General features: G+C 34.2%; 1 protein-coding gene across 1 annotated transcript; it reads left to right on the top strand.

Moving 5' to 3' along the window:
* Positions 1 to 7,358: 7,358 nt before the first annotated feature.
* On the top strand, positions 7,359 to 15,544 carry LOC121786863 (la-related protein 1A-like). Its single transcript, XM_042185470.1, has 14 exons — positions 7,359 to 7,822; positions 8,562 to 9,090; positions 9,250 to 9,418; positions 9,630 to 9,720; positions 10,048 to 10,119; positions 10,282 to 10,817; positions 12,809 to 12,878; positions 13,120 to 13,209; positions 13,281 to 13,609; positions 13,741 to 13,887; positions 14,002 to 14,065; positions 14,270 to 14,415; positions 14,798 to 14,902; positions 15,061 to 15,544. The coding sequence occupies exons 1-14, from the start codon at positions 7,553 to 7,555 to the stop codon at positions 15,212 to 15,214; spliced, it is 2,772 nt and encodes a 923-aa protein (XP_042041404.1). The 5' UTR covers positions 7,359 to 7,552; the 3' UTR covers positions 15,215 to 15,544.
* Positions 15,545 to 17,496: the final 1,952 nt, after the last annotated feature.

Genomic DNA, 17,496 nt, shown 5'->3' on the forward strand with positions numbered 1-17,496 from the left:
AAAGAGTGAGAAACAAAATCGACTTTTGAGAAGCCATGGTATTCTTGAATTGTTTGACGTACTATTTTTTTTTCTTTTTCGTATTTGTTGTTGCGGTGAGGATTGAAATCTTAATAACTCACTTAATATTGAATGGGATCCGATTGATTTTTGAATAATATCCAGATATTAAAAGATTTTCAAAACATAGATACCTTACAATAACATTTAGGAAAGAAATATATTTCATTGATGTGAAATTATTAAACAACTTCATTAATTATTTAATCATATAATAATACTAATTTAAAAATTCATCTATTTAATCAATCTAATTTAACTATTTAATTCCATAATAATTTTAGCGAAATAATAAGCATCCAATTTATTTATTATATCTTTGAGTTTGAATTGGTTATTAAATATAATTCTTACTCGTGTTTTGGTTTCAAAATAGTAAACCGTCGTGATATATGATGGATTTTGGCCATCATACATTGTTCAGAGGGCTAAATTCCTTTTATTTTCTTTTCAAATTTATTTTTGATATCCTAGTTTACGTTTATTTTAATTTGAATTCATAGGGTTTCGTAGCTATTTATTAATAGTGGATTTCATTGTTTTGAAGTCAATATGGATACTAAATGGAGTAATATATTTCAAATGGAGTAACATATTTCGTATTCAAGAAACTAATTTTTTTCTGATTAGCTATATAGTCTAGTTATTCTATAACACGTTTTGCACCAATGAATAATTTAAATATAAGATTTAAATATTTTCCCATGTATATAGGTGTCATTGCTCTAATAACAACGAATAATTTAAATATAAGATTTAAATATTTCCTCACGGAGAGATGATCAAAGTATAACTAATATTAAATGTATAACTAGAAAACAACTCTAAATCATTAGATCAAAATGATCTAGTTCACTATATGGGCGATTTAGTTCAATATAAGAGTGATTTAGTTCACTACATGGAGGAGTGAACCAAATCACCATTATAGTGAAGTATTTACTTCGTGAAGGATTTAGTTCACTGTAAAGGCGTTTTGGTTCACTCATATAGTGAACTAAATCGCTCTTATAGTGAACTAAATTCGTGTTATCTAGTTATGCATTTAAGTAGTGGTTTCCCTAGATCACTACTCTTTGTATGTAGATACATTCATTGAGGCACACTATGGTCAATAAGTAAAATTTTGTCAAAAATTAAAGCAAATCTCAGCCTTTGGATCCTTAGATTGAATGGTTGTAATAATAATATTCGAGCTACATTATTACATTATTAGCCGAGCTACATTATTAGACTATACAATCTACATTATTAGACTAAAATGCGTTACGTTATTAGCCGAGCTACATTATTAGACTGCACAATCTACATTATTAGATGACAAATGACATTAATCTAACGGTTACATCATCACAAGATCCAATGACTGAGATTTGTTTTAATTTTTGACAGAATTTCACTTATTGATTTGAGTACATCCCTACATTCATATACTTTTGTTTGTAAATTTCTTTTATTTAAATCTAAGTCCAATTATTTTAATTTTCAATAATCTTTTTCCACTGTCATATTCAAGCGCAATTTATATAAATTATCATGCTTTTATTTGTATACCGAATTTTGCATCAAATCAACTCAAATATGCAAGTTGAAACTACATCCAAATTGGTCTTCCAATACTAGTGAAAATGGTCCAAAACGATACTTACTATACTACATATATTCATCAAGTTATTCCAATTTAATTTTCATATGTTTACAAAATATAGTACTATTTAATGTTCTTTAGACAAAATAATTTATATACATGTTTTATATTATCTTTATTTACTGTTCCATGTATTATCTTCATAGACATTATTTCCTCCGTCCCGCTTTAGCAGTTTCAGTTACTTTTGAGCACTCATTTTGTAAAAATGATAATAAATAGTTAAAGTGGAGAAATAATATAGATAAGACTCTTCTCTACATTATTATCTCTCTTACTTTACTGTTTCTCCACTTGAATTTATAAAATTGCGCATCTCATCCATAAAAAAAACTAGGTCTAAAAACACTAATTTAGTATAGTTCTGCGGTTCGGCAATAATAAGTGGATTTGCATATAATGGGACTCATATAACACAATCATATAACAACTCACAAATTTATGGATTTGGAGAGAAAATCTTCAATTTATAAATTCTTTGATAGATATTAGAAACACCATATAAATGACTAATAATATAATGACCATTTTTAAGAAAACAGTCTTTAATATATTACTTTCTATAAGTACAGTACAACCTTAGTAGCCATCGGCGAATATCTAGAAAATACTTTTAATTTTTTTGGGAAACATTATGTAGTATATGCAGACTTTATATTTTACCTTTATTTATTGCTATATATATTATATATTTACATAAGCATTAAATAAGAATATGAGGTTATTCAGTAAAATAAACCGTGGGATGATTACAATTACAAAAGTGAACTACAATCCAACCCATAATTACAGTTTAATTTTATTCTTAATATTTTATGACCTCGACAAGTAATGATTCTCTTTGCAATCGAAATTTGAGTTTTTTGCAATCGAAATTTGATTTTTTTGCAATATAGTACTATATTCTAAAATAGAAAGTATAATGATAACAACATATTACAAGGCTCACAAATTTATTAGTTTGTCGACAAAATCTCCAATTAATTTATTCTTTGATAGGTAGTTGAAGAACCAAAACAAAACAATGTTATTGGCCTTTTTTTAGAAGAAACTTTTGTAATTCCAATAGTATCTCCTAATTACGCCTCAATATATTTTACAAATGCACATGAAATTTTGGCACTTCTTCACACCCACTTGGCATTCTATTTTGCACTCCTCGATGCTTCTGCATCTTTGACCAACTGCAAAAATATTAAATTTAAATAACAAGTAAAATATACAATAAATATTGAAAGTTGAGTTTAATTACATTGAGCTTTTCGCAATGATTCACCACATTCACAATGATTCTTAACACAAACCGGCAGTTGGGGGGTAATCCTTTCGCAAATAGGAGCTAAATATTTGCAATCTTCAAAGGATTTACAAGGCTTATTTACAATAAGACTTGATGAGCTTGCTGTGTTTATAAAAAATACTCTATTAAATAAAGTCTAAACACTATTATAGGGTTATGTTCCAAATGGAAAAACAACATAAATAATTATGAAGTTAATTTTGATCTTAGATAAGAGATGCTAACCCACGACAATCAACAAAAGAGTGAGAAATAATATTGACTTTTGAGAAGCCATGATATTCTTGAATTGTCTGGCGTATAATTTCTTTTTTTTTTGTATATTTGTTGTTGTAGTGAGGATTGAAATATTGTAACTCACTTTATATAGACTTTTACATTTTGACATATATCAAATGCAAGTTGTTGAATAAATTACACTTTCCATATTTAAATTGATAAATTTATATAAATCATATAAAAGTAACACTCATTAATTTTGAATGACTCTTATTTTTCAACAATATCCAGATAGGAGATTTCCAAAAGATAGATACCTTATCGTAACATTTATGAAAAAAATATTCATTGATGTGAAATTGTTAAACAACTACACTAATTATTTAATTATACTATAATAATACAAATTTAAAAATCCATATATTTTTTAAATCTAATTTAACTATTTAATTCTATAATATTTTTAGTGAAAAAATAATTATCTAATTTATTTATTACTCTCTATGTCCCATTCAAGATGGCCACATTTTTGAGTGACGGAGGATTTTAGGAAGTGTTGTTAGGTGGAATAAAGAGAGGGGAAAAATGTGGTTGAATATTTTAATGAGGAGAGAGGAGAGAAGAGGTTATTTCTAAAATTGGAAAGTTGTCATCTTGGTTATGACAAACAAAAAAGGAAAGGTGACCATCGAATGAGACGGAGGGAATATATCTTTTATGAGTTTAAATTAGTTATTAAATAGTTCTTACTCAATGTTTTGGCTTCAAAATAGTAAATCGCCATGATAAACAATAGATTTTAAATACCATCCATCGTTTAGAGGACTAAATTTCTTTTACTGCCTTTTCAAATTTATTTTTTTATATCTTAGTTTAGCGTTTACTTTAATTTGAATTCATAGGATTTCGTAGCTAGTTATTAATAGTGAATTTGGGTATGGTTAGGTTGAGGTTTTTTAGCTTAATTAAGAATTGAGATGCATTTTCAGTCACTCGTCCACAATATTTTCGAAATGTCAACTGCAAGTAGATTATGTCAACTCGGGGGTATTATCGTCAATAGCCTGCACATCAAATGTCAATAGCATGCACATCAAATGTCAACAACTTATATTTGACATTATATGTGTATAGTTGACATAAATTGTATATGTAGTTGACATTATATGTGTGTAGTTGACAAAAAAAATTAAAAAAAATATTTATTGAATAAAATGTACCATGAAATTACCATTTTGCCCTTTCATAATTAATTAATCTAAAATTATTTTCCTTGTGGCAAATTTTGGACCACTCATTTAATAAAAATGATCGGCTGATAATGCATCTCCATAGTTTAGATGACTAAATTTCTTTTATTGCCTTTTCAAAAAAAATTTTTGATATCTTAGTTTACGTTTATTTTAATTTGAATTCGTAGGATTTCGTAGCTAGTTATTAACAGTGAATTTTATTGTTATGAAGTCAAAGTTAATTATAAATAACATACTCTCTTCATCCTATATTAGGAGTCTTGTTCAATTTTCTACGCTGATACTAATAAATAGTTACATCAAAAGGGAGAAAATAATATATAAAAAGAAAAGAAACACGAAATTTTTCTGATTAGCTTTGTAGTCCAGCCATTTTATAGCACGTTTTGCATCAATGAGTAATGTAAATATAAGATTTAAATTTTCCCATGTATATATAGAGGTGTCATTGCTCTAATAACAACGGATACGCACAAACATGCTAACAATTGAAACACATCTATTTGTATGTAGATACATTTGATTCATATACTTTTGTTTATAAATTGCTTTCATTTAAATCTAAGTCTAATTATTTTAATTTTGAACAATCTAATTATTTGTATACCGAATTTCGCATCAAATAAACTTGAATATGCAACTTGAAACTACATCCAAATTGGTCTTCCAATACCACTAAAAATGGTCAAAAATAATACTACATGTATTCTTCAAGTTATCCATTTCAATTTTTATATGTTTACAGAGAATATATTTAATAGTTTTTAGACAATATAATTTATATACAATATATATTTTAATTTTTCTTTATTTTGATCTTAGAGAAGAGATGCTAACCCGTGACAATAAACAAAAGAGTGAGAAGTAAAATTGACTTTTGAGAAGCCATGATATTCTTGAATTAACACTCATTAATTTTGAATGACCATTATTTTTTGAACAATATCCAGATTAGAAGATTTTTAAAAGATACACTTTAAAGCATTTAGGAAAGAAATACTACTATATTTTATTGATGTGAAATTTTTAAACAACTTTACTAATTACTATTTAGTTATATACTAATACTGGTTTAAATCCTTTTAATTTTCCAATCTAATTTAAATATTTAACTTTCTACAATAGTTTTAGCGAAATAATAAATACAATATCTAATTTATTCAATAATGAGGTGGATCTCACCATCTACTAACACTATTTCAACTATCATTATTCAGTAATTTTCTACAATAGTTTTACTACTAGTTTGCATTAAAACCAATGACATCTTCAAAGTCCATATTTTTAATAGATAGAGCAAGTATTGTTTACACATGCATTCACAATCAACCATGTAAAGTACTAGCGTTTTTGTCAATAAGATACTTCATACGTCATTTAAAAATTATTTCATTTTGGTCTGTCTTTAAAGTTATGCCCTTTTTTATTTTAGAAAAAAAATATCTAATAAGTTGGTATATATTTTTCACTAATAATATTTTAATTTTTTTTAATCTCACCCATTTTATCATTTATATTAAAACTCGTGTTATTTTAATAAAAATAATATTTTTAAAAAAGGAAATGGGAAGTATTTGTTTTATGCAACTTTTGGAATGATGATAAATATGTGTATTAATCTTTGCTCTCCTATTCCTAATCCAATAAATAAAATAAATTAAATCAAATAAATACTCCATATACTACTACTCCCCTTTTTTTTGTTTTTTTTTTCATCCCATAAAAATATGGGCATTGAGTGTGGCATGAGAATTAAGACAAAATTGGTAAAGTAATAGAGATGATGAGAATAGTATGGTAAAGTAAGAAAGATGAGAGGAATGATAGTTAAAGTAGAGTTAGTGGATATTGAGACCTCCATTATTTAATTGGTAGTATAACTTTCCATAAATGAAATATACATATTTTTGTGGGACTAAGAGCATCATTAACCTAGCGGGCCGGACCGCAGTTGGGTCCCGGCCCGTGTCACGTAGCGTTGGAGGGGAGCATTTTCCGGCTCGGGCGATGGAACTTCCGGGGCCGTGACATGTTGCGTCCCGACCCGGCATTGAGGGGTTCGGGCCGGTCCTTGGCCTCAAGTTCTGAATTTTTACGCATTTGGAAGAGGAAGAAGAGGGAGGGGGAGAGGAAGAAGAGGGAGGAAGAGGAAGATGATGGAGAGGGAGAGGGGCGAAGTGTTGACCATTTTGATTAACAGATATTTAATTTTTTAATTTTAATTTTTGCAATTTTTTTAATATTCTATTTTTTTATTTTTAGTTTATAATTTATTATTTTTGTATTAAAAATGAATTTCTCGTGTTATAATTGCTCAACGTTTTTAATTTTTACACGTAATATAGGTTGGAGTTGTGAATAGTACAATTTAATAGTTATGGCTCGGGATGAAACCTGGAGGGTTAGGCAGTTGTGGCATGTGACGTGGAGGGGACTTGGGGCTTGTGAATTGGGGATGGAGTTAATGATACTCTAAGGGAGTACTCCCTCCATTCCATAGTAATGAAAGCCTTTCTTTTCGGCATGGAGATTAAGAAAAATTGTGTTAGGTAAGTTAAGTAAAGGGAAAATAAAGTGGAAAATGAAAAAGGTAGAGAAATGAAAAGAGAAAAAAGTAAAATAGAGTAAAGTAGGTGTGAAAAATGTGTTAACTTTTATTAAAAAAAGAAATGACTCTATTACTATATAACCTGTTAAAATGGCAAAATGAGTGTATTATTATTAAAGGATGAAGTATTATTTTATAGATTTGTGAGAAACCGCAGTAGAAAATGCACAAGCGAGGATCCCATCCAGAAATTAACCACAATTTTTAAAAATTTAAGTATTGTGTTGTGTAAAGTTGTTCGGACAAGAAGTCAATCCAGTCAATATTATTCTGACCAGTTGATAACCCTAGCTGACGCCCCTACTTCACTCTCACTCCTACCTCGCCTTCCGCCACCCTCTCTCTCCTCTCCTTCACTGCCGCCTTCACTCGCCATTCGCAATTACCAATTCCGGCGCCTTGTCTCTCCGTAAATTTACCTCCATTTCTGTTTATTATTTCATTCAGCTCAGTCTCTCTTAGGGATGGGGGACAATGTTGCTACTGATGTTGGTGATCGCCCTGAGAATTTAACTGAAATCGTCGCCGATTCTCATCCGAGATCGCCGTGGAAAACTTCCGCCGCCGCTTCTCCGGCGCCCGGTGCTGATTCGGAGTCTTGGCCGGCGCTATCCGATGCGCAGCAGCGATCCAAGTGTAATGGAGGTGGCGATTCTAACCCTCCCAACTCGCCTCCCCCGCCGATGGAGGCTGGGAACGATCCTTGTGCTGATCCCCCAACGCATTCTGCGCCGGTGGGTGCTACTTATGTCGATTTTATGACTTAATTTGTTGCTTTGTTGTGTGTATTAATGCACTAGCTACATTCTAAGCCTGATTTTTTCGGTTGTAAACACGCCTGATTTCGTTTTCATGTGAAGATTCTTACTTTCTAGGTGAGAGTTCGATTGTCTATAACTAATTATCTTCTCAAATTGATTTTAGATAGAATGATAGGACACCTCAGATTATGGAACACTCATTGTTTTTCATATACCCGAGACACATCTGAGATTCTTAGCATGGAAACTATGCCTAATACTCTGATACGAAAATTTGGTATGCAGTTTTAGACTTTTAGTTAGTTGATGGATAATAGGATTTATCTATGTTTTGTCGTTGACTTAATGCAATGTGACAACTTACAACAACACATGACAGAATAGAAATGCAACTATTATTGGAGGAGCCTCTATGCTGGTAAAGTAAAAAAGAAATAATAATCTCCCTAAGTGTTTTAAAAAATGACCATGTGAATTCAATAGGTTATTCAATTCACTCGTTCTCTCAATTTTATCATGTTTTCAACTACCTTAAGTAGGCTTATTGGCCTCTTATCATGTTTCTTGGTTTGACATGGCATACTAAAAATCTGTTTCTTGGTTTGGGATAAGATATTGCTAAATGTTCTGTTTAAGAACTTATGTATCTGTTTGAACTAGTATACTTTTGTTTAAATTGGTAGCTTATCTTCCAGTTCTTGTGGACATCCAGGTTACTGTTGAGCCGCAGAAATTCCATGGCCGTGGTAACTTAAAATCTCCCCGAAGACCATATGGAACACATCATAATAAAAACGGCCCCAAGCATGGCCCAAATAATATACCTCCATTTGCTGTTCCCTTACCTTACCATCCGCCAACAATGGCCCCAGTTTTCCATAATATGTTTCCAATTTCACCAACTTCTGTTCCTGGATATGGTTATCAGTTTCCAGCCAGACCTTTTCCTAGAGCTGATACTCAAATGCCGAAGTCCGGTACTGATCCTGCACAGGCCTATGTTCCACCAATGAATCTTAATATTCAACCTTCAGCGGGTGCTGATTCAAGTGGCCAGGATTCTGGTTCTGGTGGAAGAAGGCGTAATACGAACGAGCAATATGGACCAACGAATCCTTCCCGCAACAATCAACGGGCTGCCTCTAACAACTTCTCTATGCAACAAATTGTGGGGCCAAGACATTTGATAAGGCATCCATATTTTGGGCCTGCGGGTGTTATTGACGGGCCAAACTATCCCGGTATATGTGCTACAATGTGGAAGTATATTTGACATTTTGTTTTATTAAGTTGGCATCATATATTCTCTGTTTCATTTTGTTCACTTTCTTTCCATTCTCCTCACTTTTCCATCTATTATTATTGGAGAACAATTATCAAACAGAGTTTTCTTTATACAGGTCCACCAGGAGCTTTCTTTTACTATCCTGTTGCGCCCCCAGGCTCTGTTAGGATTCCTTATCCACCATTTTTAGTTCCATATCCATTGAGCCCCGGAGTTCCTGTATCACCCACGCCAATGATAACATTGAGGGCCAGCATTGTTAAGCAAATTGAGTATTATTTCAGGTGAATAATTTAAACTGATCTCATGCTCTGAAATTCAATCTACACAACAAGAGGGTTGGAACTGGTTCTTTAGTTTTTAGTGGTATTTCAAGAACATGCTAATGCTACTAACTTTATTTGGTCATGTTTGGAGATTTTTTAAACTAGCAAAGGGATTACCCAGAGAACTTATCCTGATAACTATGCATTGAATATTAATATACTTTGGCAGTGATGAGAATCTGCAGAATGATCCCTACTTGATCTCCTTGATGGACTACCAGGGCTGGGTCCCTGTATCGAGTATTGCAGGCTTTAAAAGGGTAATATTTCATTATTCATTCTCAGCTTGGAAATACTAAATAATGCTTTATCTGTATTTCCTTAAGATATCTGGGAATATTTTAACTCCATGATCTTTGGAGAAATCCTCCTCTCCCCTGCCTTCCCCTCCCCCCAATTCACAAAAGAACTGAGGGAGAAAAAGCTTTTGCTATTTGTCTAATAGGTTTGGTAAGCCTGGGTGTTAGGGTGCATGATAATATAACCTAGGTCTGCTGCATGTCTCTTACACTTGACTTGCTTCTCCTGGGTGAGTTGTTTCTGTCTGAGTCTTTTGCTACTAAAAGCTTTCCTGGAATGAGTTTCAGGTTAAACAAATGAATGTAGAGATACCATTTATCGTAGCCGCATTGCAAGCATCAGAGACCGTTGAAGTGCAGGTTCAATAAATTCCCCCTCCTTCGCATTTTTCTGTCAAATGTCTTTTCATCTTTTGGTGATTGTACAAAAGCTAGTACTATTTCTTATGCTTTTGTTTCATATTTTCAGTTTCTTTCTTCTGAACTCTTTCTTGCATGTCTGATCGATCTCATTCTCTGCAGGGTGAGAAGATGAGAAGACGCAATGAGTGGTCTAAGTGGATTTCAAAATCTGTAAACAGTGAGTCTAAATCCTCAGGTGGAAATTCCATGAAAAATGATGATCAGAATGAGAATAAGAGAGATAGTCCTGATGGAGCAACTGGGTTGCTTCCTCCAGATGAAAGTTTAGTGGATTCTATGCCATTGGCTTCAGATACTCTGGTAAGCACCATTAAAAGTTCTACAGAACATAGCAAGGAAAGTGAAGAACAGAGAGTTTCTTTAGGAAACAGTGATTTGAGATTAGAGATCTCTAAGAACAACATCAGTGTACTTAATGGTGGATCAAATTTCCAAGCAAATTCACTAGGAGCTGATTCTGTGAAGTTGGTCAAATTCGAAAACAGTGAAAACAAAAAAGTGCAGGCTCTTTCAAAACCAAAAGTGAAGAACTTCGCTGAGTCATCTGATGATTTTTCAAGCACATTTATGCTTGATGAAGAGCTGGAATTGGAGCGGAAAACGACGGGGCATGACCACCCGTCTACTGCTGGAAGGTATTTTAGGTTTTCTTTCTGCCTGATTTATCTAATACTTACCTCCGTTCCTTAAAAATAGAAACTATGTCCATTTTAGTCCATCCCTAAAAAATAGAAACTTTCATTTTAGGAAGTGGACCCCACAATCCACTAACACTACTTGCACTCTTTTTCTCTTCCTCTCTCCTACTTTACCCATTTTTCTCTTCAACTCTCTTACTTTACCAATTGTGCATTAAAACCCATGCCATTTCAAAAGTTTTTATTTTTCAAAGACCGGTGGTAGTATTGTTAGACGTGCCAATCTGTTTCTTTCTTACGTGTAAAATTGTTCAAATGGAAATGCATATGCTTGTGATGGACATGAAAATATTGGTAGCTGTAGCTCATATTAGTAGCAGAAATGTACTATGAATCCAGTATGTAGCATTTATACAATGAAACCAGTATGAAGCTCGTCATTTTAACAGAAACATGGATGTTACTCAGTGATTTTGGTTATACAAACATCTATAGTTGGAACAATTCTTTTTTGGGTAATGCATGTTAATGGAATTCCATTTTAATGAAGAAGTTTAGTTGTATTCCGACTCAGGGAGTGACGCACAACAGTTATGCGTCGTTATTAATGAACGACGCACAACCCTTATGCGTCTTTGGTTAATGACGCACAAGGGTTATGCGTCGTTCAAAGACGCATAAGAATTATGCGTCTTACCCTAGTGACGCATAACCCTTATGCGTCACACTGGTAAGCATTTCCGCCTGTCACCCGGGTGACCCGGGTTCGATCCCCGGCAACGGCGCAATTTTTTAAGTGATTAGTATTTGATAAAAATGAGTTATTCTAAACATTTATTTTTGGCAAATAGATATTACTCTTATAAAAGAATTATGCGCCTTTGCCGGGGATCGAACCCGGGTCACCCGGGTGACAGGCGGGAATGCTTACCAGTGTGACGCATAAGGGTTATGCGTCATTAGGGTAAGACGCATAATTCTTATGCGTCTTTGAACGACGCATAACCCTTGTGCGTCATTAACCAAAGACGCATAAGGGTTGTGCGTCGTTCATTAATAACGACGCATAATTGTTGTGCGTCACTCCCTGAGTCGGAATACATCTAAACCTCTTCATTAAAATGGAATTCCATTACTAGACTAGAACAAAAGTAGAAAGAGCTCTCTATAGTTCCATACTAAGTTAAGCTATGCATGTGTTCTTACATTATATTGAGTTTTTCATTTCTGATATTCGCATAGACATTATTTCTGCATTTATCTGCCTTCTTCTGTAATTTAATTATTCTTGTCTCCCTTGGACCCACTTTATACATTTTGGCTATGTCCTTTCTCAACATCAGAGGTAGAGTTTCAATACATGAATTTCTAGTTGTCTGCTTCAATTCTGTCAATGCTGTTGAGGTCATTAGTTCCTAATCTTGTAGACGTGGTATGTTATTTAATATAAGCCTTCTTTCCTGTAGTTACATAGTTTTTCTGTTTCCACTCGACTCAGTAGTACAGCTTCTGCAAGTAATAGTTCTGTAAGCAGTTGATCGGGGATTATTAAGGAGTATGGACAATATTACCAACTGAGAAGCTATAAAATCATGTGTGCATTATTGCTTCATTTGCAATAATTGGGTGATCACCGTAGAAGTTTTCTCAATTACGGACCCCCATGATGTAATCTTGTGCAAATGTTTGAAGACCTACTGTTCAGGCTTCATTGTTAAATCTTTCTACAAGCTTTTTGACTTAACTTTGAATCTTTCACACCGATTTATTCTAGTTGTTACCTTTTTCCATTGACAGCAGATTGAATGCTTGTTTAATTTTAGTACTGTAGTGCCTATTAAGTTGTTCATTTCCATCTCTCAGTCTACATCCTTCTGGTATCATGCTGTTTTTTTTGAAATGCTTGTTTTTTCTCACAGTCCCAGCTACATGCAAGCTTCATCATATGTGCTCAGTGCTTTATCTTTTTTAACTGTGGGAGTCTGCAGGGTTGATGATGAAGATGAGGAAATCAGTATTAGTGATCGAGCTGTTGAGAGACTTGTAATTGTCACTCAAGTGAGACCATGATTCCTTGCCAGGCTTGTTTGAGTCATTCTGTTAGCCTGTTATTTAAAATATTCTTTAAATATTCTTCTAAAATGCTTATCGCTCTGCTAAGGGGTCCATGCTAAATGTCTTTTGTCCAATGTCCATTAAAGACATGCTTTGCTGATAGGATATTTATAAAAAGTTGCAATTGAAAGGTGTTATCAGCTGGATTCTTTAAGTTAGTGACTAATTAGGTTCTACAATTCAGAATAGTCGAATGAGAGCCGGGGAGAAATCAAAGCCATTGTCCAGTGAGCATGCTTCCGAGATAAATGATGGCCTATACTATTATGAGCAGGTTCACATATTTGTTTACTCATAATATTGAGCGGAAAGCAATTGTTACTAATTCTATCACTCCATTTGCAGGAACTGAGCTTAAAAAGGTCAAATCGTAGACATAATCAGCCTATTAGTGAAGCAAGGGATGACAACTCCAGAAATTCTGCTGAAAGTGCTGCCACATTAAACTCTAGGGTTCTTGATCATTCCACAGGAAAAAGCAGCTCTGAGGGACCTGGACATTCCCACTCCCGTAAAAAGCAAAATAAAATCAACTTGAAGCAACAGCAGCGACTATCCTATGGGAATCTAAAAGGTCATGTAAGTAGCCGGAACTCTATGGGAACGATATCTGGAAGTCCACCTAGTGATGCAGTTGGTTTTTTCTTTGGTTCGACGCCCCCAGATAGTTATGGGTGAGTATCACGACATTACGTTCTTTAACATAAAACACTAATGGATCACCTGCCCACGGATGAAACATCTAAATTTTATTTAGATTTGTTAGGGCTTTTCTAAGGTCCCATGGAAACCATTATTTTTTCAGGTTCAGGCATTCAAAGTTGAGTGCCTCACCTCAAAGTAGCAATCTCTCAGGAAGTAGTCCTCCAGTTGGTTCAGTACCAAAGCCATTTCCTCCATTTCAGCATGCAAGCCATAAACTTCTTGAGGAAAATGGTTTCAAACAGCAGTTGTAAGAAGACACAATTTAAAGGAATTTTATGCTATAGTCAAAGAAGGACTATTTAATTCCCCAGCTTAATTGTGTCCCTATTATATATTAAGCTGGTAAATTTTATTTGTCCAGGTACAGTAAATATAAAAAACGCTGTCTGAGTGAACGAAAGAAAATGGGCATTGGTTGCAGTGAGGTATCTTGGAAATTATAGATGAATTTCTCTTTGAACAGCTTGAAGATGTTTTTTCATTAGATTTTTCATTAGATTTAAGGTCATGTATGTAATGAATGTTTCCCCCTTGCGGTTTTGGCTAATAAATAATCTGGTTAAACTGCATGGGTTTTTGGTGGTACAGTATTTCACTGAGGCTGATGCAAACCTGCTTTTAACTTGCAGGCGATGAACACATTATACAGGTTTTGGTGTTTTTTCTTAAGGAACATGTTTGTCCCTTCCATGTACAATGAGTTCCTTAAGCTGGCTCTAGAAGATGCTGCTGCTGGTTACAATTACGGAACAGAGTGTCTATTCCGCTTCTACAGGTACAGTCTTTGCATGTGCTGTGTTGTTTTTCCTAATGCTTATAGTTTTTTAGTCTTCTCATCTTTTCTTCATGTCCTTTCTCTTTCACATAGCTGCCTTTCCCGGTTGGGATTCTATGTCCCACTATTTTTTGTGCCTCAATATTTCCCACTATTAATTTCACTATTTTAATGGAGTATCATGTAATGTAAAAATAGAATAATGACTATACATGGACCACTACTCGGATTATTGAAGCCTAAAACACTAGAAGTTGAAATTGAAAAATATAATTATTAAAAATATAAAAAAATGATATTGAGATAGACTATACAAAGTGCGTCTTTCCTACACTCATCTTTCTTCATTTACAATTACCCATATTATAATTTCTTTTTTCAGTTATGGCTTGGAGAAGGAATTCAAAGATGATCTTTATGATGACTTTGAACAGTTAACACTTCAATTCTACAAAACAGGCAACTTGTACGGCCTGGAGAAGTACTGGTAATTGTTGTCTCTTTTAGCTCCTCATTTATTCCTTATCTGTCATTGTGATTTGAGAAACCACAATTAACTAGTTAGTCAACAGATATACTGTACAAGATACTTGTAGACAATTTCACTTTCTTGTGTTGTTGACAATTCTCACTTTGACCTATCAGGGCATTTCACCATTTCCGGGAGTCACGGGATGAGAAAGAGGCAGTGAAGAAGCACCCCGAATTGGATAGGCTGCTGAGAGAGGAATATCGTAGCATGGAAGATTTCAAGCGTGCTAAAGCTAAGAATGCAACAGTAAAAGAAGGCAACCATTAAGCCATATAGGCCGTTTCGACTTGGCAGTTGCAGTGAACTGACAATGTCGCAAATTTTGAAAGGAGGAATTATTAAAGTCTATAGAGGTAAAAGCTGAAATTGGTGGCCCATTTTTCGGTTATTGGGTAGTTTTCTACTTTCTTGTACATAGAATGTTGACGACATTCTAGTGTCGCAACAAAGAATGTCAAATATCAGGATTTTTTTTTTCTTTTTTTGCTCTTTGGTTTTTGTGAGCTGTGTATAAGAATATTGGTGGAAAAAAGTTAATAATGACGTGAGCTTTGTATAACTTGGAATTCATGTTTATTGAGTCATGTTTCATAAAAATCTGTACTTGATAAAAATGTGTTGTGGAGTTGTTTCACTGGAATTCGTGTAGTACTTCATAAAGCTAACTACCTATGTCTAGTTGATAACTTTAAAATGACACAAAATCCAGTCCGATTCGTAGATGTATGTGAGATAATTTGTGATTTTTAAAATTTGATATTAATCCATGTATATAATGTATTGAGGGGAATATGACCTAAATCTGGTAACAATGTTTTATTCAAGCCATCAAACTATTGTCTCATTACAGACAACTCAAGAGGACTCGCTTGAAATTTGCGGTGGATATTGTGAGTTTTGTGGTTATTGGTAGTAGGAGGGGGTGTAGATCAAGATGTAATTTGTATATTAGACCATAATGAGATAGGGATGTTGATTTTAGTAAATGTATAATCATAGGAGGGCATGTAGGTTAAATGTGAGGTTTTTGTTTTATAGTTGAGATGTGGGGTATAATCTCTAAGTTTTGTGGAGGAAATGTTGAATTAAGAGTAAGTAGTGATCTATGTGTTGAGAAGAAAGCTTGTATTTAAACTTCATTCGAAAATTCTACATAAAGTTCTACTACTATGCTACTATATTTTTCTTAAAAGTTGGCAAGATAGTTTTTGGATCTAATATTATCTTCATCCACTATTAATAATTTTGGTACTATAGTGACTGGCATTAGTTATAATGTAATTTTAAAAATTTTCCTATTAGAGATTAACAAATTCTCATTTCAATTATGTAATTTGTAATATTTAATTATTTATTTTAATTTTAAGAATATCCGTAATTTAAAAAAAATTACAGAAATTAGAGAATAATAGGAAAATTAATGAATTAAAAATAATCGACTGCTCGGTTGGACTGTGGTTGCCGGTGCTTGCGGCATGGTATGATATGATTTGAGATACCGACAATTGAATATATAAATTTCTTTCTAGACTTAGCCCTTAGGGTTGTAGTGTGATGGGGTACGGACTAAACAAGCCCAACAGCAGAGGTACGGACTAAACAAGCCCAACAGCAGTGACGGCCCATCAGCCCAAAGCCCAAGGAAGAGTATGAGTCCGGCATTACCAAAGAGTTCGGCCTCAGCCTACAGCTCGGTAAAAGCCAACCAATCAAGCTCTGCTCTCAAGTCGGCACCAAGCTCTCAGATCGGCAACCAAAGCAGTTCGGTCTCAGTAAGAGTTCGCCCTCAGCCTACAGCTCGGCAAAAGCCAACCAATCAAGCTCTGCTCTTAGGTCGGCATCAAGCTCTACTCTCAGATCGGCAACCAAAGCAGTTCGGTCTCAGTTTTCGACCGAACAAGGAGTTAGTGGACCCATGCAGGATTTCCACAACTTCCAACACACCCACTACCACGTGGCGTCAACTCAGGCCACGATCTTAGGCCATGACCTACACGACCTCCACGACCTAGAATGATGATGTAAGCCACGATCTTAGTTCAATGTATAAATAGAACTTAGACCTGGTAGAAAGTGGTTAGAATCTCTCTAGAGAAATAATCATATAGCAAGTCTGTGTTGTAAGCTGTAATTGGCAGATCAAGCAATACAAACCTGCCCCCATTTCTCCCCGTGGACGTAGATTTACCTCAGTAAATCGAACCACGTAAAATTCTCTGTGTCGTAATTTATTTTTACGAGCATTTATCATCATCGAAAATTCGCCGACTCATCACTGGCGCCGTCTGTGGGAAACAGAGAACCAAATTTGTGATAAAGCGAATTTTTGACCATTTTTTCAACCCAAAAAATGCATACCAGATCGCAGAGTACCCGTATTCCTGCCCGTGAGAACCAGGAGGAAGCCAATCCATCCCATAGGTCTGGAAAACAGCCTAGGGATAAATCCACCACCAGTTCTCATGGCGGAGGAACAAGCCGCTCCAAAAGCCGTCACACCGAGTCTTCCCAGCAGCCCGATTTGAACGGGGCTGTCAAGCTGTTTTTGG

The sequence above is a fragment of the Salvia splendens genome, chromosome 2, assembly GCF_004379255.2.
Source record: "Salvia splendens isolate huo1 chromosome 2, SspV2, whole genome shotgun sequence".
Lineage (NCBI taxonomy): Eukaryota > Viridiplantae > Streptophyta > Magnoliopsida > Lamiales > Lamiaceae > Salvia > Salvia splendens.